The sequence below is a fragment of the Chroicocephalus ridibundus genome, chromosome 20 (genome assembly GCF_963924245.1).
Source record: "Chroicocephalus ridibundus chromosome 20, bChrRid1.1, whole genome shotgun sequence".
In the NCBI taxonomy this organism is placed as follows: Eukaryota; Metazoa; Chordata; class Aves; order Charadriiformes; family Laridae; genus Chroicocephalus; species Chroicocephalus ridibundus.
Genome location: NC_086303.1, coordinates 345,100 through 367,506, shown reverse-complemented (window position 1 = coordinate 367,506; position 22,407 = coordinate 345,100). Strand labels below are relative to the sequence as shown.

General features: G+C 58.9%; 1 protein-coding gene across 1 annotated transcript; it reads left to right on the top strand.

Annotated features, from left to right (window-relative positions):
- Positions 1-20,664, top strand: ARL8A (ADP ribosylation factor like GTPase 8A). Its single transcript, XM_063356433.1, has 7 exons — positions 1-359; positions 13,626-13,706; positions 14,487-14,560; positions 16,233-16,326; positions 17,495-17,562; positions 18,575-18,645; positions 18,782-20,664. The coding sequence occupies exons 1-7, from the start codon at positions 237-239 to the stop codon at positions 18,829-18,831; spliced, it is 561 nt and encodes a 186-aa protein (XP_063212503.1). The 5' UTR covers positions 1-236; the 3' UTR covers positions 18,832-20,664.
- Positions 20,665-22,407: the final 1,743 nt, after the last annotated feature.

Here is a 22,407-nt window from a genome sequence, read left to right as displayed (position 1 = left end):
GGCCCCACCCGGGGCGCGCGGGGCGGCGCGCGGCGGTGCGGCACGAGGGCGCGCGGCGCGCGGACAATACCGGGGCGGCGGCGGCGGCTCGGCCCGGCCTCGATCGGCCACGATCGGCCTCGATCGGCCCGGACCCGCTCGGCCTCGATCGGCCCGGCCCGGTCTCGCTCGGTTCGGCCTCGATCGGCCCCGCTCGACTCGGCCCGGACCCGCTCGGCCCGGCCCGGCCCGGCACCATGCTGGCGCTCTTCAACAAGCTGCTGGACTGGTTCCGGGCGCTGTTCTGGAAGGAGGAGATGGAGCTGACCCTGGTGGGGCTGCAGTACTCGGGCAAGACCACCTTCGTCAACGTGATCGCGGTGAGAGCCACCTTCCCCCCCCCCCCGCCCCCCCCAGCCCCCGGCAGCGCCCGGCACGGCCCTGGGGCCCCGCTGCGGGGGCTCGGCTGTGCGCCTACCCCCGGGCAGAACCCCGGCTCCCTGCATCCCCCCATGGCACCCCCCCTCGGTGCACCCCCGGTTGTCCCCAGAATTGCTCCGCCCTATTGCACCCCAGCCCAGAAATGCAGTCGGGGGGGTGGGGGGGTGCGGGCTGACGGGTGCGGTGCGGGTCCGACAGCACCGGGAGGGCCCGGGCAAACCCCGGCCTTTCCCCTGCGCATTCCCGGTGGCGAGTGCGGCGGCTCGGGGGCCGCCGGCGGAGCAGGCCGCGGGCAGGATCCCGGCCCCCGCCTGCCCCTCCCGGCCGGGGCTCCGCCGCTGCCCGCCGCCGGTCCCCTGGGTGGCTGCTGCCGCCCGGCATCGCGGGTGCCCGGCCTCGGGGGCAGGGGAAGCTCCTGCCCTCGTCCCCGCCGCAGCAGGCGCTTTGTCATGGCCGGGCCCTGCTGCTGCGGAGGACCTTGCCGGGCTCGGTGCCACCAGGTTTCTTGCTTGGTGGCTGGCGTAGGAGGTTCTTTTCCTTGCGACCTCCGTCCCTTCCTCGGCCAGCCGCGGCGTTTCGTGGGTGCCCCAACAGGGCAGCGACACCCGCCCCGGGGACCCTTCAACCCTGGCCTCCTCCACGGGGTCCAGCGGCGGAGCAGGAGCTGGGGGCCCTGGATCCCGAGGCCCAGCGTGGGGTTTCACCCATGGGGATGCTCGGCTGGAGTCTCCCCTCTTGCTTTTTGGGTTGTTCTCGCCCTCTCCAGACGTGACACTGCGAGCGAAGGGGCAGGTTTGGGCTGTCGCGCTGGGGGGTTTCAGGGAGGAGGTGGATGTGGATCCTCTGGCTGTCCTGCTTTCCCTGTGGCCCCCCCGGTCTGTGCACATTGCTTCACTCTGTGCCTCGGCTCCAAAGCAAAGGGAGTTATTTCTGCTCGCTCGGGGCGCTGGAAGCTGCTGGGCTTTCAAAGGTGATTTTGCAGCTAATTTGGAGGCTTTGTTGTGCTGCAGTTGTGGTCCCTGGGAGGGTTTCCCTTGGTGCGAGGGATGCAGGGATGAAAACGTCCTTCTTGAAGTGCCCAGGGGCAGAGGGAGGGCACCCCAAAACGCTTTTCACCTCAGAGATGATAGAGCTCCTGCTGTCGAGCTCTTCTGCTGGGAGTCACCGCTCGGTGCTCAGGCCTTGTGCTGGTTCTCCCAGCAGACCCATGCCAGCCTCAGGGGACAGGCAGTTTTGTGGTTCCGGGACAGTGACCATGAGCACCACTCTTTTTTTGGGGTGACTTTGTCCCCACCGTTTGCATGGTTAATGGTTCTTTTTTGCAGTCCCATCTCGGGGTGGAACGCGGCAGTGCCACACGGGGGCTAGTCCTGCTCTGGACCAACCATACGCTGCCAGCCTGTTAATAGCAACACAGGCTGCATTAAAAATGGAAAAGTAATTTAGCACCTTTTTAAATAACCAGATAAGCTCTAAAGGGTGATGGAGCTTTATCGCAAACGTGCTGGGCTGTTTTGCCTGCACAGGGCTGGAAATCACTGGGGATGGTCCTCATCCTCTTGCAATGGCTCTTTTGCCAGCCCGGCTCCCCCGTCCCCACATGTCTCCTCTCCCAGCCGTGTCTGCAGCAGATGGGGCTCAGAGTGGGCTTCGGGGGGGGGTGGGTCCTGCTTCCGCAAGTAAACACTTCATACCTGGCAGTTTTGCTGTGTGCAAGACCCCGCCTGCAAGACCCATGCGCCGAGACTTTCCGCTTAGAAAGTATTGCTGGTGGAGGGAAAAGTGACATCCAGGACGTAGAGCAGCTCTCGAGGGAAGTTCTCCGTGCGTGGGCTGAAGCTGGCTTCATGGTCTGCTGGTGCATCAGGAGGTCTGTGGTGGGGCATTCAACAGCCTCGCAGGGCGGTCAGGCTCAGGGTGCTGAGCGGGGAGCTCTGTCCCCGCTGCAGTTTTGCCTCTGTCTGTGAATTTATTTGGAAAGTTCAGGTTTTGTGGCAGATGCACACAAAAAAGAGGCACCGACCTTTGAGAAAACATCCTGTAAATAAGTAAATAAGGACTTGTCGGGGACAGCTAAATAACAACATGACACGCAGAAAATCCCAGCTCAACAGGAGCTGCGTGAGAAGTGTTTGAGCTGTCTGCCTTTAAGGTGATGTAATGAGGGTGTTAGAAGGGGAAATAGCTGTGATTTGGGCTTTGGGGAGGGGAAAAACCTGAACTGAAAAGTGTCGGATTTTGACATTGTTGGAGAGATCTCCCAAGAAATCTCCGCAGGTGCAGGTGATGCTCCCCGGCCTGCAGAGCGGTGCGGGTGCTGGGGCTGGAGCTGCTCTATCTTGGTGCCGTCCTCCTCTTCTAGGATTTTTAGCTGCACCTGGCTGAAAACTGGAATCCAGTTGCCTGAAAGATTGGGTGGTTTCCTACAGCAGCCCAGAGCCATGGCCGTGCTGGGCTAAGGCTTTGCTGAAGGCAGCCAGTTGCGGGGGATGACTCCTCCTGGGTCATCTGGCTGGGGTTTTTATTTTTCAGGGCTCATTTTTTCTTTCTTTGTCTGTGAGGAGCTGAAGCTTGAAGTTCCATGTACAAGGAGGGGTGGAAGGCTGTGAATCACACCTGGTCTTGGTTTTAACCTGAAGCTGGAGGGCTTTTGGCTGCCTTTTCCCCAGTCTGGGGGTAACGAGGGCAAGACTTGAGGGTGTCAGAAGCCCCTCAATGGGTGCTGGGGCTCAAAACCCATCAGTGCAGGACATGTTTAGAAATAGTGAGTGGTTTGCTGCCTTTGATTCAACATCGCATGTCTTCCACCTGCAGTCGAGAGCCTTCCAAGGGAGCGAAGCCACAGAGACTGGGTGCCGGGGTGTCAGATCTGTGTGGTGGGGGGAACTGGGGCAGCATCCCGCACTTGAGCTCCACCTAGAAAGTGATTCCAATCAATGCTGCAAGAGGAAACCACATCAGCCTAGTGGCATCAGGTAGGATGATGGATGCCATGGCAGCTGGCCAGCTCTCCAACAGCGCTGCCATTGGAGGTGCATCCCGTTGGAGGTGCGTCCCACCAGTGGCTTGGAGGACTGCAGAGCTCAGCGCCTGCTCCCACCTGTTCCCGGGCAGCCACTGTCCCCCTCTGCTGCGCCATCTCTGCAGGGTGCACTCGGGTGCCTGAGCTTGGGGGCAGAGGTGGCATCTCCAGGTCTTGCAAGGTCTCCAAGGAGTGCTGGGGAGGTAGAGAAGAGAGATGCTGGTGGGGGTGCTGAGGGAGAAGTAAGGAGATCTTCTTCTCATGCATTTTCACCAGTCAGTGTGGCACCCGCCTCTCCCAATAGCTCTGGACATGCCCCTTGCATGGGGTCTGGCAGTGCCAAGATGGGGCGGGAGGTGGGTCCTCGTGATGGGTGGTCATTCTACCTTGAGATGCAGAATCTGGGCCCTCAACAGCTGTTTCCATTGCACCTGAGGTTCATAGTGCAGAAGGCATTAGTTTTGGAGGGGCTTCTCCATGTTTCTGGAAGAGGAGGAGTAGTGGCTGGGGCACAGTCTTGCCTTGCTGCTGCATGTTCCATCAGCATGAGCCCAGAAAAAATGGACAGTGGGTGTTTTCCAGGAACATAGAATCATAGAGTGGTTTGGGTTGGAAGGGGTCTTTAAAGGCCAACTGGTCCAACCCCCTGCAGTGAGCAGGGACATCTTCAACTAGATCAGGTTGCTCAGAGCCCCATCCAACCTGACCTTGAATGTTTCCAGGGATGGGGCATCTCCTACCTCCCTGGGCAAGCTGGGCCAGTGTCTCACCACCCTCAGTGTAAAAAAAAGTATTCCTCATATCTAGTCTAAATCTACCTTCTTTTAGTTTAAAACTGTTACTTTTTGTCCTATTGCAACAGGCCCTGCTAAAAGGTCTCCATCTGTCTTATAAGCCCCCTTTTAAGTACTGAAAGGCCACTATAAGGTCTCCCTGGAGCCTTCTCTTCTCCAGGCTGAACCCCCCCAGCTCTCTCAGCTTGTCCCCACAGCAGAGGGGCTCCAGCCCTCCCAGCATCTCCGGGGCCACCTCCGGCCCCGCTCCAACAGCTCCGTGTCCTTCTGCTGTTGGTGCCCCAGCGCTGGAGGCAGCACTGCAGGGGGGTCTCCCCAGAGCAGAGCAGAGGGGCAGAATCCCCCCCCTCGCCCTGCTGCCCACGCTGCTGGGGGTGCAGCCCAGGCTGCAGGGGGCTTTCTGGGCTGCCAGTGTACATTGCCAGCTCATGGCCAGCTTTCTCCCCCCACCCAGCACCCCCAAGTCCTTCTCCTCAGGGCTGCTCACCATCCCTTCATCCCCGGCCTGTGCTGAGACCAGGGTTTGCCCCCACCCCAGGTGCAGGACCCTGCAGCTGACCTTGTTGGACCTCATGAGGTTCGCATGGCCCCACTCCTTCAGCCTGTCCAGGCTCCTCTGGATGGCATCCCATCCCTCAGGCACGTCAACCACACCACTCAGCTTGGTGTCGTTGGCAAACTTGCTGAGGGTGCATCGATGCCACTGTCCATGTCACTGATGAAGATGTTAAACAGTACCGGTCCCAAAACGGACACTGGTCCCAATATGGACAAGTGATGCCTAAGTGTGAGTTCAGAGCAGAAACGTAAGCAGATCTGAAGGGCTTGATGAGGGTCATCCAGGCGAGCAGTGGCACCATCTCCCTCCTGCTTGGCAAGGGACCCCAGACAAGCCCGTCTGCTTGGCCTGAAGAGTAGTGTGTTGCAGAGCCGTGAGCTGGCCCCTCTGGGTGCTCCTAGATCTGGCCTGTGGCTGGATGCACGCACCAGGGATGGATGCACCCAGCCCGGCATCCTCGGCACCCGCCCCCAGCTTGCTGCGGTGCCGTTCAATCCAGAGATGCTCCATGCAGCGCACATGGGTAAAGCCACTCCGCTTGCTCTGAGCATTGTCCTGTGTATCGGGGACAGCAGGCTCTTGCCTGCACTCTGGTTTGGCCAGAAGAGCCGTGGCTGCATTGCTGCCCAGTTGAGGACAAGGGTTTGCGGGGCCTGCTGTGCACCGTGAGGGGCTCTGGGGATGCTGGGAGAGGGAGCGAGCCTGGTGGGATACTCTGTGCCGTGCTCAGGCTGCCTTGAAAAAAACAAAACACTATTGTGGCATGTCTCCGAGCCATTCCTGTCCCGGCTCACAGGCATGGTGGGGAACCCAAAGTACAGCAGGGGAGAAGCACGTTGGCATTGAGCAAGACTTTTGGGATGTTTATCAGAACAAACATGGGAAAACAGAGGGATAAGGGAATAAAAAGGGTCTGTTGCATGTGCACAGGTTGCTGGTCAGTACCTTTGTCTGGCCGTGCCCTGTGCTCAGCCAGCGCAGTCTGTCCTGTTTTATCAGTCTGCATTTCTAACTTTTTCCCTGGGTAAGGGTCTCTGTCTCCCATGTGCATGTGTGGGTTTGGGCATCTGAGCACCAGCAGCTGGTCTCCAAACCGGGGTTCAGAGGCCACTTGCCGCTGGTGCAGAGGACACCCATGCTTAGGGCTCACTGGAGTGTCCTTGCCAGGGCAGGGCTGAGAAGAGCGACTCTGCCATCCTGGGGCTGATAGGCACCAGCATGAAGTTGCACCCACGTGGTGGAATTTGGGACTGCCGTGCCCCCATCTGGGCTTTCCTGGGTGCAGGCATGTGCGATGCCAGGCGTGAGCTGGCTGTGGAAGTGTCTGCCCAGCCATGCGTGTCCCATGGCATGGGTGCCATCCACTGGGCAAGAGCACCGGCGTGTCCTGAAAAACCCAAGCGTAGTCCTTGAACCCCCCCCCCCAGCATCACCCGAGGCCCGGACATAGCAAAGAGCTGCTAATTAAGGACTGTTGTAATTATTTTATTTTATTTTGATTAAAGAGCACAAAGTTGAAAGGCAGCCCTAGAAGAATGTAAACACCAGTAACACTGTGAAGTTAAGGGGTAGTGTGAACCTTGAGCAGCCTCGGTTGGACATCTCTGGTCTTTCAAAGCAGGGCAGCCTTGGAGATTGATCCAGCTTTGAAGAACCACGGACTGCCAGGCTGTGGTGAGCTCAGTGGTGACTTTATTTCTCTGCCTGGTCCTTATAGCAACTGCTGGTCTCTGCTCTGGTGCCCCTCGCCTGAGAGGTCCCCTGTGGATGTATCACCATTTTGTTAACCCTTCAGTGATCAGCCTTTACCCCTGCGGTGAAGCCAGGTGGTGCTTGAGAAGATGCGGTGGGACTCCATGTCCTCATGAGTTTTGCAGAGGTCTGAGGGAGGAGCCGCTGCCTGAGGACCTGGTGGGAATGGTCAGTCAGGTCAGGGATGAGACGAAAAAGTGGTGCGTGTGCCTGATGGGTGCTCGCTGCCGTAGAGGGACAAACAACATGTGCATTGGGAGCTGATGGCTGTGCATGGTCAGAGCTGTGGACAGATGGCCAAGGAGCAACCTCCTGTATTCTCGGGCCTGGTAGTGAGATTCCACCAGCTACAGCCTCATGAGAGGTGTGTCCTTGTCCTCAGCTTTCTCCTGTTTCCACAGCCTGCACTCACTGCTTGGTTTTCTGTTTTACTTGTTCTGTGTTTTTTTTTTCCAATGGAAAAAACAAATGCATTCCTCATTTCCTCTAAAAGTGGAGAATGTGTCAACGTTGCTCTAGCTCTGGGCTTCATTACTCCTGCTTTTTAATTAATACCATTGTGCAGATTTTCTTTCCTAGTTAACTCTGCTTCTCAGGAGCAGCAGCTTCATCAGGTGGAAGAGTTGGTTTCTATGGGCACAGCTTAAATATTCACTTTGGTCTCATCTTTACAGCCTTGAAGAAAGTAATAGTTTCACTTAGATTCAGTTTTAGCGGTGGCCGCCAGCCATAACACATACACACACACGTATATCTCTCAGTTGACCCTCAGACCCCGCGGTTCTGCACCCCTGGTTCCTCCAACAGCCACCTTCTCGCATGGTCTTGCCCCCAGGGACGCCCACCTTCTGGCTCCGTGCCCCTCCGCCTGCTCCACAGTGACTGCACGCTCACCCGTGCTCTCTCCGGTTGCTGCACCAAGGGCAAGTGGCCTCTGAACCCCAGTTTGGAGACCAGCCGCTGGTGCTCAGACCCCCAAACGCACACATGCACACAGAAGACAGAGGCCCCTACCCAGGGAAATAGCTGGAAACGCAGTTTGATAAGACAGGACAGACTGCGCTGGCTGAGCATGAGGCATGGCCAGACAAACATACTGACCAGCAACCTGGTGACCCTTTTGATCCCCTTATCCCTCTGTTTTCCCATGTTTGTTCCCACAGACATCCCAGAAGAATCTTGTGCAATGCCAGGGTGCTTCTCCCCTGCTGTACTTTGGGTTCCCCACCTGCCGTTGTGTCCACAGGAGAGGAACCTGCTGTGGCTCTCCTGCCCTGAGAGCAGCTGGACCAGGGTTCTTTTGGATTTGTCCGCCTGTTCTTGCCTCTCTGTGCCCCTTTGTGTCTGTGCAGTTGAGCTTTTTATCACATAACTTAAAAATTACCTCATCTTGGAGATTCCCCGCAGCTTACCCTTGATTAAACCCAGCTCAGGAAGGAGAGCACAAGGCTTTGTCTTCATGAGGTGTGACCTGTGTCCTGGGTGGGCTGCAGGCCTGTGGCACAGCTACTGGTAGCGCTGTGCCCTCAAGGACCTCAAGCGTGCTGGAAGGTGCAAACACCCCCAGCCCTGCTGCTGGCGGCCCCTGCCTTGGCTGGGACATCACGGCTGGTTTGGGACACTGTGCCTGGGGGAGGAAGGGATGGGAGAAGATCCAGTTGAGAGCAGGGCAATGGCTGGATGTCTCCAAGAAGCCAGAGCAATGATTGATGAGGGGACAGCCTGAGCGTTGTTGTTCGGTAGAAGACCAAGGGAGACTGAACAACCTCAGAAACAAGAGTTGGGCCAAGCTTCCCCAGTGCCGAGTTTGTATAAGCTGGGTTGGACTGTGTGGAGGAGGCAGATGGATGCTGGCAGTGACAGCAGAGGCATGGAAACATTATGGGTCGGGGATGGATTGAACACCGTGTCTTCAAGGTTCCATTGCTGGGGCCATCCATGGGGCTGGGTAGCCAGAACCAAGGGTGCAGGTACCACGCAGCCAGCTTGTGTGGGTCCCTCGTGTTTGGAGATGCGCACTGAATAGCAGACAGGCCGCTTCTGTTTCCTTCAAGAGGACGATGCTAAGGGCAAAGCTGCGACCTTCGCCTTGTCCCAGAGGATCTGGAGTCCTCTGAAGGCATTGCCTGCTGCCCCTGTGTTGCAGAGTGGGCTTGGGATGCCCGGTGCAGAGAGGCTCTGCTTTGGTCCTGAACCACGTTGTTCCCCGAGCTCTCAGGAGGGCACCTTTTCAGTGCCTTGCTAGCATCCAGAGGCTTTTGGTTCTCTCCAGAGTTTCTATAACAGACCCTTGCTGCCATCAATTGGTGCTGACGCTGGCGGGGGCTGTGCGCATCCAGCACCCCAAAGCCTGAGCCAGCAGCAGGTGGTCACTCTAGAGCCACCAGCACTTTGTGTGGCCACCACCTCTGTCCCTCCGCCCAGATGTTGCCTCATTACAGACACACCTGAACGAGAGCAACCGCTAATGAATTTGTAGGCAGTTGTGGGGTCGATCTGCACAAAGGTGGGAGCAAACGTTGCTGCAGCTCTTGTACAGATATCCCTTCTCCACCTGGGAGACGAGAGCTACACTGCGTGTCCCCGGGGAGTTGCTGGGAGTATTTCCGATGTGCCTGTGCCTCTGCCTCACACAGGGTGTCGGGCCAGCACAGCCTCAGCACTGACGTCCAGTGTGTTTCGGGCTGTGGTACAGCGCCAAAGAAGCGAAAGCAGCCCAAGGATTTTCCCTTTCATCTGAGAAACCTCACTTTTATGAAAGAAATTGAGCTTCAGTGATACCATGCTCTAAAAAAAAAAAAAAAAAGTGGTATGAATCTGTCCTGGAGAACATCATCTTTCCGGCTCCCATGGGCTTACTGGCAGTGTCAGTCACGCCAGCATCACCTGGGCTGCAGGGTCAGCTGGCATATGGCCTGGCTGCCGTCTGCAGGCTTGTCCCCGGATCTCATTTTCGCTCTCAAGATCAGAGTGGCCTGGAGATAGGGCCCGTGGGGTCAGGAGGGCAGCACAGCCTGTTACAGCTGCGGTAGCATCACCGGGAGCATGGCCAGGAGGAGCCTGTGGGTTTTCCACCGTGCTGAAAGCTTGAAGTGTTGAATTTCCAAGCTGAGGGGTGCTGCAGAGCCAGACCGTGAATGTTAATTGCAGGTGGTGGTGGTGAGACCGTCTGCTTTGGGGTGGAGGGGTGTGCGCCCATCCCTGTCCCACAGCGCCATGCTTGCCCAGCTCAGGCTGCTGACCTGCCCACGGTGGTGGTGTCCGGCTGACACGGATCCCTTCAGCATGATCCCTCTGCACAGAGGTTTTGAAACCAAAGCGTGCTGAGGTTTTGGGGCAAAAGTCAGGATTATCTCATTCTCAGACCTGTGGGTCTCTTCCTTCTTGCTGCTGGCCCTGGGCTAGCTCCATCCTGTCCAGCTCTGGGTGGCAGCCCCCCTTCTCAGGTCTGTGGGTTCCCTGGGTTGTGCTGCGCTCGGGGTCAGCTCTGTCTCCTCTGGTGTTTTCTGCAGGGGGACAAGGGGCTCCATGCTGTAGGTGCCCTGCGTTGCTCAGAGCCCCAAAGAGTTGTAAGACCTGCTGTCGAAGAAACATTGCAAGGGCTTGGCTGGAATTTGCCTTTTTCCCATCCGAATGGGGTACTCGGAGTCAAGTGTCCGTCTGTGGGGCTCTGACAGCTCGGCTTGGCGACATGAGTCATGCTGGGGGGGCCGGAGCGAGCCTGTGCAGTGGGGCTGATCTTTTTAAACCATTTTGGAGAAGAGCTCCTGGAAGAGCGGCAACTTTGCGAGTGAAGCTCTTGGCTGCCCGACGCTCCCACCCTGCGCCATGCACGAAGCTGGTCGGGGAGGTTCCAGGCATTTCTCTCTGGGTTGGAGCTCGGACAGGGTTCGTCAGGGACTCGGCGCTGTGCCACGCAGCGGGAGGTGCCTGCAGGAGCACGAGGCTGGGTGGTTTCGGGGGACGATCCAGGCGCTGGTGGGAGCCCTCCAACCAAGGGCACTTTGCGCATCTGCCTTTGTCCCACAGAGGACCATGTTCTGGTGGAGACATGACTTTGGATGACCAGGGGCCAGGCTTTCGGTGCTGCCGTCTCTGGTCCCTGGGGAATGGCTTGCTGTAAGCACCTGGTGATATGGGTCTGCAAAACAGGCAGTGGTGATTTATAGAGAGCAGGTCGCATCAAAGCAGCGTCATCCTGTGCTGGGGGAGGGTAACAACTGCCTGGCCATGGTGAGGAGCAGGGCCTGGTCACCTCGGCCCTGCATGCTGCCTACCAGAGCTGGTGGATGCGGCGTGGAGGCTGAGGTTCTTTGCGTGTGCCAGCCAGCCGACATCCTGGGACAATGGCTGAAGTGACAGGTGACATGGTGTCCACGTGCATGTGGTAGAGGATGGGGCTCGGAGTGAGCTGGGGGCACCGCTCACCCCTGCAAAAAGCTGGATCCTGGCCGCCTTTTCCAGCTGGAAAGTGGTAGGGCTGGGCATTTGTCTTCCAGCCAGGGCACTGGGACAGGCTGGTCTTGCCAGGGTGTGGAGGGGGCCCTGTCAAAACCAGCGATGAACTGGAGCCTGTTAATACCTGAACAACCCGTTGTAGACACAAAATCCATCTTGCCTGCAAGGATTCCCAAGTGATCGGTGCGACTGGGCCTTATCTCCAGGGTCAGTGCGGTTGCTGTGTCCATGCCATAACCAAAATTTGGGCAAAAGATGTGTCCGGCAAAGCTTTTGCATGCCTGCAGCTGGGCTGGTCTCCCCTCTCCCTGGCAGTGGAGCTGCAGATGGCTGGTAGCTGAAGATGTGCCGGAGGCGTCAGCATCTAGGGCGGTTGGAGAGGGAAGAGGGGGCATCATGTTTCCACCATTCAAAGTTGATTTCAGAGAGCAGCCAATGGAGAAGGAGCTGAACGCGTTGGCAGCACATTGAAGATGCTGCCGTGGGTGCCAGGACAGCAGGGACCACATGCCAGCCATCCTGGACCACAACATGTAACATTCGCAGCCCGTCCTTTTTTGGACAGCACATGTGGGTTTGTCGTGGCCCCTTGGCCATGGGCCGCATGGAGGCAGGCACCGCGGTGCAGGAAGGATTTGGGTCAGGGCGCAAGGCCGTGCTTTGCTCGCAGAGGTGTGCTTGCTCCCATCTCTGGTGGAGGAAAGCAGAGGTGACTCCTGGCTCCTGCAGGCCGTCCTTTCCTAGAAGAAGAGCCATCACACCTGAACCGTGTCTCAGGTGGCTTTCACACAGCCAGCAGTTCCCGTGATCTGGTCTGGGATCCCCAGTGGAGGTGGCCTGCAGCTTCCGAGACCTCTTCAGCAATTGCTCTCTGTGTCTTCTGATCAAAGCCTGATAATTTCTTAAAACCTGGTCCATAAAGCCAAATTGTGTGTTGAACTTCAGTCCGCAGGAGACATTCCTCGTGGCGGCCCGTGGTAGAGGGATTCCTGTCTGCTTCCCCTCCTCTCCCCCCATGCCCTTCCCCGCCAGTCCCTGGCGTGGTTTCTGGGTGCTCTGTGACCCCTTGGCTGCTGGGCTTTGCTGATGAACGCAAAAGGGAAATGAAATAGGGAAGCAGTGCATGTTGCAGAACCGTTGGAAGAGGTCAGGAAAACCCTGGGGACTCGCTGATGTGGTGGGTCTGGAGGAGCCGTTGGCTCAACAAGGCACAAAATTCTGCTTATCAGAAAATGGCATAAATTGTCTTCCCTTTTTGAGGTTTGTGTTAACTGAAAGAAAACCCAGAAAAGTCCTAGAGAAACCGAGATTTTAAGCCAGTAAAGAGCTGCTGGGATGAGTTTGGCTGTGGTTGGTGGTTCCTGCTGGTTTCTGGCAATAATGGCCAAAAGCCCCAGCGATGTGTTATTCTGGTTATCAAGCCCTCTTCCCATCGACTTCCCTGGCATCCTGCAAGCAGGGCCTTCCACAGGGATGTGTTTTAAAAGCAAAGAACATTATCCTGTTTTGAGTACCAGTGAGGCCACCAGGCAGGAGGCTGCTCGAGGCAGAGGGTTGTGGCAGCTCCTGCTTCCTGCCTCAGGGATGCTGCTGGGGCTGCCCGGAGCATCCCTCTGTGCTGCTCAGCCCAGGACCATCTCGCAGAGTTGGGATCTGAGCAGCAAAGTGGAAGGTGGGGTGGGCTTTAACAGACCAGTGCCATCCTGTCCCTCCAGTGTGGTGCCGGGCAAGTGGGCTGGTGAGCCGGTATCCCCCCGCGGTGGCAGAGGGGCTGTTCCTGCTCACCGCTCTGACAAGACTAACCTAGTTTCACAGCGGCACTGGGATGCTGCAAATCTGCGGTGATTTCATGCATTTCATGCCTGACATGGCTCAGAGCTGTGCTGCCAGAGGACACGTGGTGGCACGTGGTGGCAGCTCCTGGGGAGGGGGAGAGGGGACCTTTTGCTTTCCCCCATGTCACCCAGCCCTCATGCACGGGCAGGGTGTAGATAGGCAGCAGGCTTGCAGGAAAGCAGAAGTCAGTCTGGTTTGGGCTGGGCCGTAAACGATCCGAAGCAGGAAACGTGCCAGAGCCCCCAGGACTCGTGGCCGGAAAGGAGCTGGTGCAGGAGCTGGCTCCCCTGGTGGGAAGCCTGGCCGCCTGCCTGCACCCTGGGTCCTTGTGAGGCTGCTGGCGGGTTTTGCAGGGGAGGTTTGGGCCCGACACGGCTGCCCTGAGGTCACCGCAGCAGGCAAAGGTCTCTGCCTCCTCCCGCAAAGGGCTTGGGAACCCCACCTGGGAAGGATTGGGCTGCGCGAGCCTGCGCCACCCCACCGAGACAGCAGCATGGCTGGGGGTGGCAGCTCGCTGCGGGGTGGGGGGCTTCTCCTGTGCACCCAGGGCGCCCTGCACCCTATGTAACAGCAGCAGCAGGATTTCCCTCCTGTAGGCGTTTTGCCTCCTTGGCTCTAATTTTACTCCTGGTGTGGACGAGGAGGAGGGTTGCGCTGTGCCTGCTGCAGGGTTGGCAGAGCGTTTGGGGTCATTTCTGGGCAGGCTGTCAGCCTCGCTGCCCTGCTCAGCGCAGGCTGGTGGGTTCCCGTGCCTCCTAACGCTGTTTCACCTTGTTCCTTGCAGTCAGGACAGTTCAATGAAGACATGATCCCGACGGTGGGCTTTAACATGAGGAAGATCACCAAGGGGAACGTTACCATAAAGGTAAGGTGCAGATGTTCTCGCCGGTGTGTGCTCTTGGGATGAAAGGTGGGGTGAAGGGAAACTGGTGGGACTTCTGCTGGAGGTTGAAAGATGTCAGCAGAGCCAGCTGCAGTTGGGAAGATCTGCCTTGTTAGGTTTCTGCAGGTACCCACCAGATGTGTGGAAGGGATGTAGGAGATCCAGAGACCTCTGCAGTAAGGGCCAGTCCAGGCTGCAAAGCTGGAAGTTTTCTTATACCTCTGGCCTGCTGGCGGGGACTTATGGATATGGTCACCTTGCTGAAGGTGGGAGCGCCAGGAAAAACAGGTGGTGGCTTGCAGTGGTGGTCTCTGCCTCAAGAGCAAAGGGAGAGGAGAGTTCTACAGTTCTACCTCGTCTGGATCTTTCAAGAGCCCCGGGTTGAACTGGGAAGTAGCAGTGGGATGGGCTTGAAAAGCTGATTTTGTATCTCTGCCTGCTGCAGAAAAGTTTCTGAGAGCATGCTGAGTGTTTGGAAATGGCAGGTGCGCCAGTGAAAGGCCAGGAGTTGCGGTGGGTATGGGGAGAAGCCCCCCAGCTTGGGCCAGCAGAGCGCATCGCAGGAGGTGTTCAACACCCTCCAGCTGCCCTTCCTGAGATGTCTCCTTTCTTCATTGAGTCACGAGCCTCCTCCTTAGATTTGAGCCGAAGAGGAGGGGATGGGGGTGGGTTTGGTGCATGCCAGGTGCTCTGGCCAGGTGGCCGCGTGGGGAAGGGTCACGGACAGGACAGTGGAGTAACGCTGCCTTCTCCCTGTCACAGCTCTGGGACATCGGTGGCCAGCCACGGTTTCGCAGCATGTGGGAGCGGTACTGCCGTGGAGTGAGTGCCATTGTGTGAGTATCCCTTGGGAGCCAAGAGCCCCGTCACCCATGCGCCGGCGCTGAGCCCTGCCATCAGGTGGGGGCACAGTCCCATCGCCCCACACAAGGGTGCAGGGCAAGGCTGAGCCGGGGAAGCTGCCGGTGCCTTTGCTGCAACACCCGCTGCTGACTGTCAGCAAGTCTCTTGAGTGTCCCCGCACGTCCCCTGCTTGCAAACATCGCAGTAAGCGCAGTCCAGGCTGGGGATGAGACTGGCAAGATGCTCATGGGAAGCAGGCTGCCTGCTCCTAGGGACAAGAGTTAACCCTAGAAGACCACATCGGTGTTGCTTAAACCCAATGAAAATCAGATTTATGAGATCTTCACCAACTGACAATGCCTGCGATTTTGGAGGGCTGGGTTTCTGTATTGCCTTTCTCAACGGTAGGTGAGGAGGAGTGAGGGACCACTTGTCCTTCTTATTGGGACAGCAGTGTCTGGTCCTGCCCTTGGTGATTCTCACCATGTTGGGACCTGTCCTTGACACTTTTTATTACAGTGAGCTTTGCTGGAAATTAAAAAATGCCGTTTTTTTCACTCCTTATTTACTTCCATAATTTCATCACTTTTCCAAAGTTTCCTCCTCTGGCTGAGAGGAAATGAAAGGACCTGTGGCCGCCCAGGTCACGGTCCAGTCTGCCTTCCTTGCCTCAAGCTCCATCACATCCCTTTTATTTTGCCTTCAGCCCTCCCACCCCGTTCAGCCTGCTGAAGGCTCGTGGCAGTGTCTGGGTGGTGTTTTTCCCTCTCCCTCTCGGTACAGCCATACAGATTTTCCTGTGTTCAGCGCTTCTATAGCTAAAGGCCCTTTTCCTATATTTAATAAACCCCACAAGGCCTGATGAAGCTCGATGGTGTTTCTCACTTCTCTCCCAGCTTCTTGCTCTTTAAAATAAAAGGTAGTTTGATCAGTTCCTCTCCCCAGTTTTGGCTTCACTTATGTCCTTTGCCAGACGGGTGTCCACCCATAAGATCTAAATCCTTCCCTAAATCTCCCCTGTCTGCTCAGAGCAAGCATTGCTGACTGCAGGCTTCAAGGGCCCTTTGCTCCATGCCCCGTGCCCAGGACTGCTCCCATAGAGAGGACGAGCAGGTCCTTCCCCCTGCCAGGATCTCAGGTCGACATCTCCATCATCAGCTCGTCTTCTCTTCTCTTGTTGTCCTCTGTTCTGGGTGTCTCCGTAAGGAGCTGTCACGTGCAGACAAACTGAATGTGCATTGGCAGGGGGTTGGACTAGATGATCTCCAAAGGTCCCTTCCAGCTCCTACCATTCTGTGATGAGCCTTACTTGGGTGCTTGGGGACAATGTGTGTTTTGCAGCTTCTTCTTTCCAGGCAGTGCCTGGGCTCTCCCTGCCCACCATGTCTCTGCTGTAAACAGAGCTGACCCCTGTGGGGATGGGGACAGGGAGGTCCCCCACATCCCTGGGAGACACGAGGGGCTATCAGCCCCACAGCCTTTCTTGGGAAGAGGGGTCCTGGGGAAAGGATCCCATTATCCATCACCTCCATGCACTGGCCTGGCAGCTGGAGGGGGTGATGCAGCTGCTGCGCGAGCAAGGTTTGGTGGTGGCACGGACCTCAGCACAGCACCAGGGTGCGGGGACCTCAGTGCCTGCACTCAGGGATGTCCCTTCCCTTGCAGGTACATGGTGGACGCCGCTGACCAGGAGAAGATAGAGGCCTCCAAGAATGAACTGCACAACCTGCTCGACAAGCCGCAGCTCCAGGGCATCCCGGTGAGCTGCTGCCTGGATAGGTGTCCCCCCGGCAGCCGCTCACGGTCCCCAGGCTGCCGGCTGCCAGGGTTTGCGGCGAGGGGCTTGCGTCTTGCAGAGCAGATTCGAGGTGGTGGATCCCTTCCTGTGGGGGGATCTCCTTCTCCCCTGCATTCCTGCGGGAGCTGGGGCAATGACGCTTTCTAGCCCAGGGCTGGGCCAGCCAGGAGGGAAGGGAGCTGTAGAAGAGACTGAAAATCCCCCCTGATGTGTGAGATCTGTCTTCTCACGTGAATTTGCACCTTATTTGTGGTGGGACGTTAAGGTCTCGTCTCCTAGGAGAGCGGCTGCTGGGCTGTGGCATCTGCAAGAGGTGGGTTGTGGCGGTGACGCGGGGTGTGCTGCATGTGCCGGGGTGGGGTGCTTATGGAGCATCCAAAATCGTCACCCTTTGAAAAGAGCTAATCGGGGATCTTGCTCAGATCCCAAACTTTTGCGGCCAACTAAATTAAGCTCCCAACATAACACGCTGCATTTGCAGCCTTTCCGAGTGCTCTTTTTTGAGAACAAGTCTGCAAATTTAAATTGGGGGATGCTGCGTTACCGTGCTGCTGCAAAGGCCCCGGCTCACCCCAGGCAGGCGGCCGCAGCCTCGGTGCTGTCCTTGTCAGATGACAGTCGCGTGGCACACTCCGGAGGGACGAACGAGTCCTGCCGGGTGATTATTTTCCCTTGCATAGTCTGAGGATGCCTTTGTGGATGTGAAGAGCCTTGAAGTAAGGAGAGATCAGTGCATGGTGCAAACAGCCGTTGCTTTTTTGGGCTGGCTGCCTGCAGAGAGCGGGTTCTGCACAGCATCTGCATCTCGCTTTTTTTTTGCTCAAAGACAGCAAGAGGCTCCTGGGAGAACGTTCTGGATAGCACGAGAGATGCTGGTGCCCTTCAGGGAGGATGAGCTGTGGGGCCAGCTTCTCACTAGAGAGTACACAGGAGATGCTGTGTACAGGCTAATTAAGGCTGTTAATTGAAGTGCTCTGCTCACTGAAGGGATTTTCTTAGTCCGGGCACACCCTGGTGAAGTGGCTGAGGCTGTCCTGCATCAAAAGTAGGGTCCACTTCTGGTTGGCAGAACCAGGTTCCCTTCTGGTGGCCGGGAGCTTCAGGTGTCCCCTCTCCCCTTTTCCTGCAGGTCCTAGTCCTGGGGAACAAGCGAGACCTGCCCGGTGCCTTGGATGAGAAGGAGCTCATTGAGAAGATGTAAGTGTGCCGCTGGCCCAGCTGGCCGCGGTGGGGCTGTGACACAGTGTGGCCCCGCTGTTCCTGCCATGTCCCCACCGGCAGGGTCACCCTGCCATGCTCTGCCACTAGTCCTTCCCCAGCTGGGGGTGGCATCACGGTGCCTGGGGTGGCCTGGCAGAGACAGGTGGCTGGGGACATCCCGAGGCAGCGGTGGCAGAGGTGATGTTAGTGGGGACGGGGAGGAGCTGGGAGTCATGGCCGCCAGTGCCAGGGCTGGGTCCTGTGTGCCACACGGTGGCGTTGGGGCCCGGCACAGCCCGGCACAGCGCAGCGCTCAGCGGTGGAGCTGGGTTCTGTGTGGGTGCTGCTCCCGTCACCCTCTTGAGAGCGGCTCTGCCCTGCTGTGCCCCCCGGCAGCCCTCACTGCTTGGAGGTCGGATCCTGCTCCAGCGGGTGACACCACCATGGCTCTCTCCCTTACTTTGCCACCCTTTGCCGTGCCGATGTGCGGCCTCCTCGCAGCCGATGCTGCCTCCTGCCCACCTCCACGCTGCTGGGGGCGATCCCCTCCCCTGCAGCCAGAGGACTGGGACGCTGCGCTGACTTGCAGCCTCTCTGCTCCCCCACAGCTGGCCCCCGGGGATCTCCCGGTGGGCACCTGTGCAGCTCCCGTGCTGACAGCCCTGTGCTGCTCCCAAACCCTCCCTGCCCCGTCTTGCCGCGGGGCCACGCAAGGAAGCTGTGTGATTTCATGGGCCCGCTCTCCTTGGGGTCGGGTCCCTCCTGCCCCATCGTGTCACCCTCACAGACGGCGCATGTCCATCGGTCATGGGCACGGTGCGCTGGTGTCCTCGCCTGACCCACATGTAGGTCCCCAGGAGCAGGGGGAGACGTTGGCCCTGCAAAGTGTCTCCTGTCTTGGAGTTGGCCTCCAAAGGGACCCTCAAAAAAGGCTGCCGGGAGGCGTCTCCCATCGCCGCCAACATGCAGTGCCAGGGGTCTACAGCCAGAGCTTGCTTCTCTCCTGCAGGAACCTCTCCGCCATCCAGGACCGAGAGATTTGTTGCTACTCCATCTCCTGCAAAGAAAAGGACAACATTGGTGAGTGCTGGCGGCTCCAGTGTGGGGCTCGGGGTGCGGCGGTGGCGGGGGCAGCCCTTGCCCAGGCTGTTTGCCCAAGTACAGGAGGGGGAGACGGCCAGAGGGAGAGGCTGTTAGTGTCCCCTTGTCTTCACAGACATCACCCTACAGTGGCTTATCCAGCACTCGAAGTCTAGGAGAAGCTGAGATCCTGTGGACCACGGCCTGGATCGGGAAGATGCCATTGTACAAGCCCATGCCCCTTCTTTTTCCTGCTCTGTCCCTCCAGCTCTCTCTCTAGATGGGTATTTTTAGGGGACCCCAGACTCCGCTCGCATTGAGGTGGAGCCCTTGTTTTTATTGTAAAGAAAATGTCTGACTCTGCCCTCCTCCCCTCTCTTCTCCTCTCTCTGTCTCTTCCATTTTGGCACTGTTCTGTTGTTGTCTGTGTATACAGTATATATATATATATGTATATATATTTTAATTTTTTAATTTAAGCGATAGCGCTCTTACTAAACTGGGCCCTGTGAGCGGTAGGAAGGCTGTGGGCTCCCCGAGGCTGGCCAAGGGCCAGCGCTGGGAGGAAGATGAGGGTGGTGGCAAAAGGCAGCCCCTCGGGGATGGGGCTGTGCCAGGCTGCAGGCAGGTCCCCTGGGGCTCCCTCATCCCTTCCCCGGGTGTCCTGCCTGTACCCCAGGGCAGGGAGCATCCTGGGGGTGTCGGGAGCATGCCCACCTCACCCTTCCTTGGGCTTTGGCCCCATGGGCAGGGTGTGAGGGGGAGGCGATGCCACCCCCCTGGGCTCCTCACCCTTTCGGGGGGACGGGGATTAGTCATGACCCGCTGCCATCAGCCTGCCCTCCATTGCCTCCAGCTGCCGTGGCACTGCCCCGATCCCTCCTCACTGCCCTGGGCCACTTGTCCCCCTGCCCCATGGCCCCCCCAGGCCCCCGCACCTGGGCTGGATCCTGCTCCGCTGCCCAGTGCTGCTGCCCTGCTGCGCTGGGGTGGTAATCCGAGGGGCCGGTGCCACTGCAGGGGGGGGAAGCAGCGATGCCAGCTGCCCCCACGGGGCATGGTGGGCTGGCTCCTGCCCCCTCCCTGCCCCAGCTACCCCCAGAGAAGTTTGGCCCCACGTAGCCTCACAGGGGGGCTGCGCTGGCTCCCCATGTGCCAAAAGGCATCGCCTGCACCTGGCTGGGGGCTGCTGGCTCTGCCCCGGCCAAGGACATTGCGTGGGGGTGTCAGGGAAGGAGGGACACATGGAGACGTGTGGGGGGCCATGAGAGCCCCTGTGGCCCCGCAGCTCTGCCCTTCGGAGGCGGGGGGTGCTCTGTGTGCCCTGCTCCCCGTGCCCTGCTCCCCACGCTGGACCCCAGCTCTGCTGCCCTGGCTGGGGGGGAACAGGGGGGCAGTGGGGCAGGGGTGGCGGTACTGGGGGTGCGCATGGTTGGGTCCTTCTCTGCAGGTGGGGAGAGGGTGAGAGGAAATTTTGGGGGGGGTCAGGAAGGCTGTGCCCATCTGTGCTGTGTGATGAGTTGAGTCTCTGCAGGTGCAGCCTCGGGGCCTGGCCAGGTTGTTTGGGGCCAGTCTCGGGGGACTTAGCTGGGCTGGGGGGGACATGCTGGCATCGGGAGGGTGAGGGCATAGTGCGGTCGGGTCAGCAGCGCAGTGGGGAGGCAGCTGCCTGTCCCCGGCTCAGGGCTGGGGGAGAGGGCGGTGGCGGCCCTGGGGCGGGGGCTGCGGGGGCACCTCTCGGTGCCATTTCCCCTGCTCGGCTCCGGGGCGGTGAGGCCGGGATTTCTCTTCTGTTCTTGTTTTTGCAGAATTGCACAAAGAGAGGTTTCCTTTTTCTTTTTTTTTTTCTTTCTTTTTTTTTTTTAATTTAATGAATTGTAAAGTGTTGTCACCCCCCACCCCCCTTTTTTTTTTTTAAGAGATATTTTGGCTCAGATATGACCTCTGTTGGTAAATGATTCTTGTAACTGTACAATTTTTTTGCCTCCTAATAATAATAAATTAACAATTTTGCGTTGGGTGGTGTGGTTGCATTCGCATTACTTCCTCGCCGTCGCTGCTCTCCGTCCCTCCTCGCTGCTGAGCGCAGGGCGAGGGTCCCTGTCCCCCAGGCAGCACCAGACAGCCGCGCGGTCGTGCTCACCCGAGAGGTGCCGGAGCCAGCTCTGACTGCTCTGGGTGCCTTGTTTTCTTGGTCTGGGTGCGAAGATGAGCTTGCAGACTCCGGCTGTGGCCGTCGCTGCTGCCGAACCGGTCCTCTGCCCCCCACACTGTGCCCCGGGACTGCCACAGGGCCCTGCTTCCACGCTGGGTTTGGAGCAGGGTTGCTGCGGAGCTCCTGCGCCCTCTCCCTGCCCCCTTGCTTGCACCAGCCCCCTCCTGGGGGCTGTGGCCATTGCTGGTGGGGCCACCCCTGCCCCGTGTCCCCTGGGGGCTGGCCCCTGCACCCCTCTTCCTCCCCAGAGTTGTGCTTTCTGCCTTTTGCAGCCTGTCTGGGTACCCGGGTACTGGGGCTGGGACCACCAGTGGTGACCCCCAGCCCATGGGGTGCTGTGCCTGCTATGGGGCCATGTGTTGCCCGCAGCCCGTGATGATGGTGCTGCTTATGCCCTCCCTGCCCCCCTCCCCCAGCTCTCCTCCCCACGCACCCAGCCCCCTTGGGCCGCCGCAACAAGCCTGGCTTTGTTCGCCCTTGGCCCGGGCTCAGGACGGAGCGGCACGGACCAAGCGCATGAGAGCTGCCCCCGCTCCCATCCTCCCACCGCCACCAAACCCCCCCCGGGGACCCCGCTCGCCCTGTGGGGATGTGAGGGGTCAGGGCATGGTGGGCAGCCTGGGCTCTGCACCCCCCTGCCATCCCTGTGCCAGGATGAGACCCCTCTCCGACCTGGCTCCTCCCAAACTGCGGGGCCCAGCACTGGCCGGGGGGGGTGTTGGGGGGAAGGAAAGGAAAAACCCGGTTTTGTGCTCTCGGAAGAAAACTGGGGCTTTTGTTTCCCTGGAAACGGGGCTGTGAAAGCAAAGCCTGGTGGGTGTCGATGCTGCACAAAGCCCGCAGTGAGCCCCTCGCATTCACCCAGCCGTAGCAACCGTCTCCCTCGCCCTGGCATTCCACAGGCTGGGGTGGGTGCCAGCGCAGGACAAGGAGCTTTAACAGCTCTGGCGGACGGGGCCGGCATGGCCAGCCTGTCCTCAGCCCGATCCCACCGCCCCGCCTGCTCCCCAGAGCCCCCCCTGGGTGCAGGAGCCTTGGGCAGGGGGTGGGTGTGGGGCTTGGAAACCCCGATGGCCTCAAACCATCCTTCTGGGGCAATTTTGTCCCCACAATGGGCAGGCGGATGAAGGCCAGGAGCCCTGCACAGGGATGAGGTGTGCTCACCCCCTCGGCTTCCAAGGGGTGCTGGGGGTGGTGGTCCTGCACGGCCCCCCCCCCCTGCACTGCATGGCAGAACCGTGCAGCGGCAGCACCTTGGTCCTGTACGGTGTGGGTGAGCAACGGGCTGCCTTGCGGGCTGCGGAGCGCCTCTGCCCAGCGCTGGGCTGGCTGGGCTTTACTGGGAGCAGTTCGAGTCCTACCAACCCCCCCAAGGCCGGTGCTTTGGAGGGGATGCTCCCAGGGGCTGGCTTGGCACCGGCTGCTCAGCATCACCCCAGAGGGAGGGGGGCAGAGGGGCTTTGCCCCATCGCCCTTCGGTGCTTGGCCTGGCACAGCTGCTTTCCTGCCCTCATGGCCCCCCACTGCCCATGCTCCCCCCAGGGCCC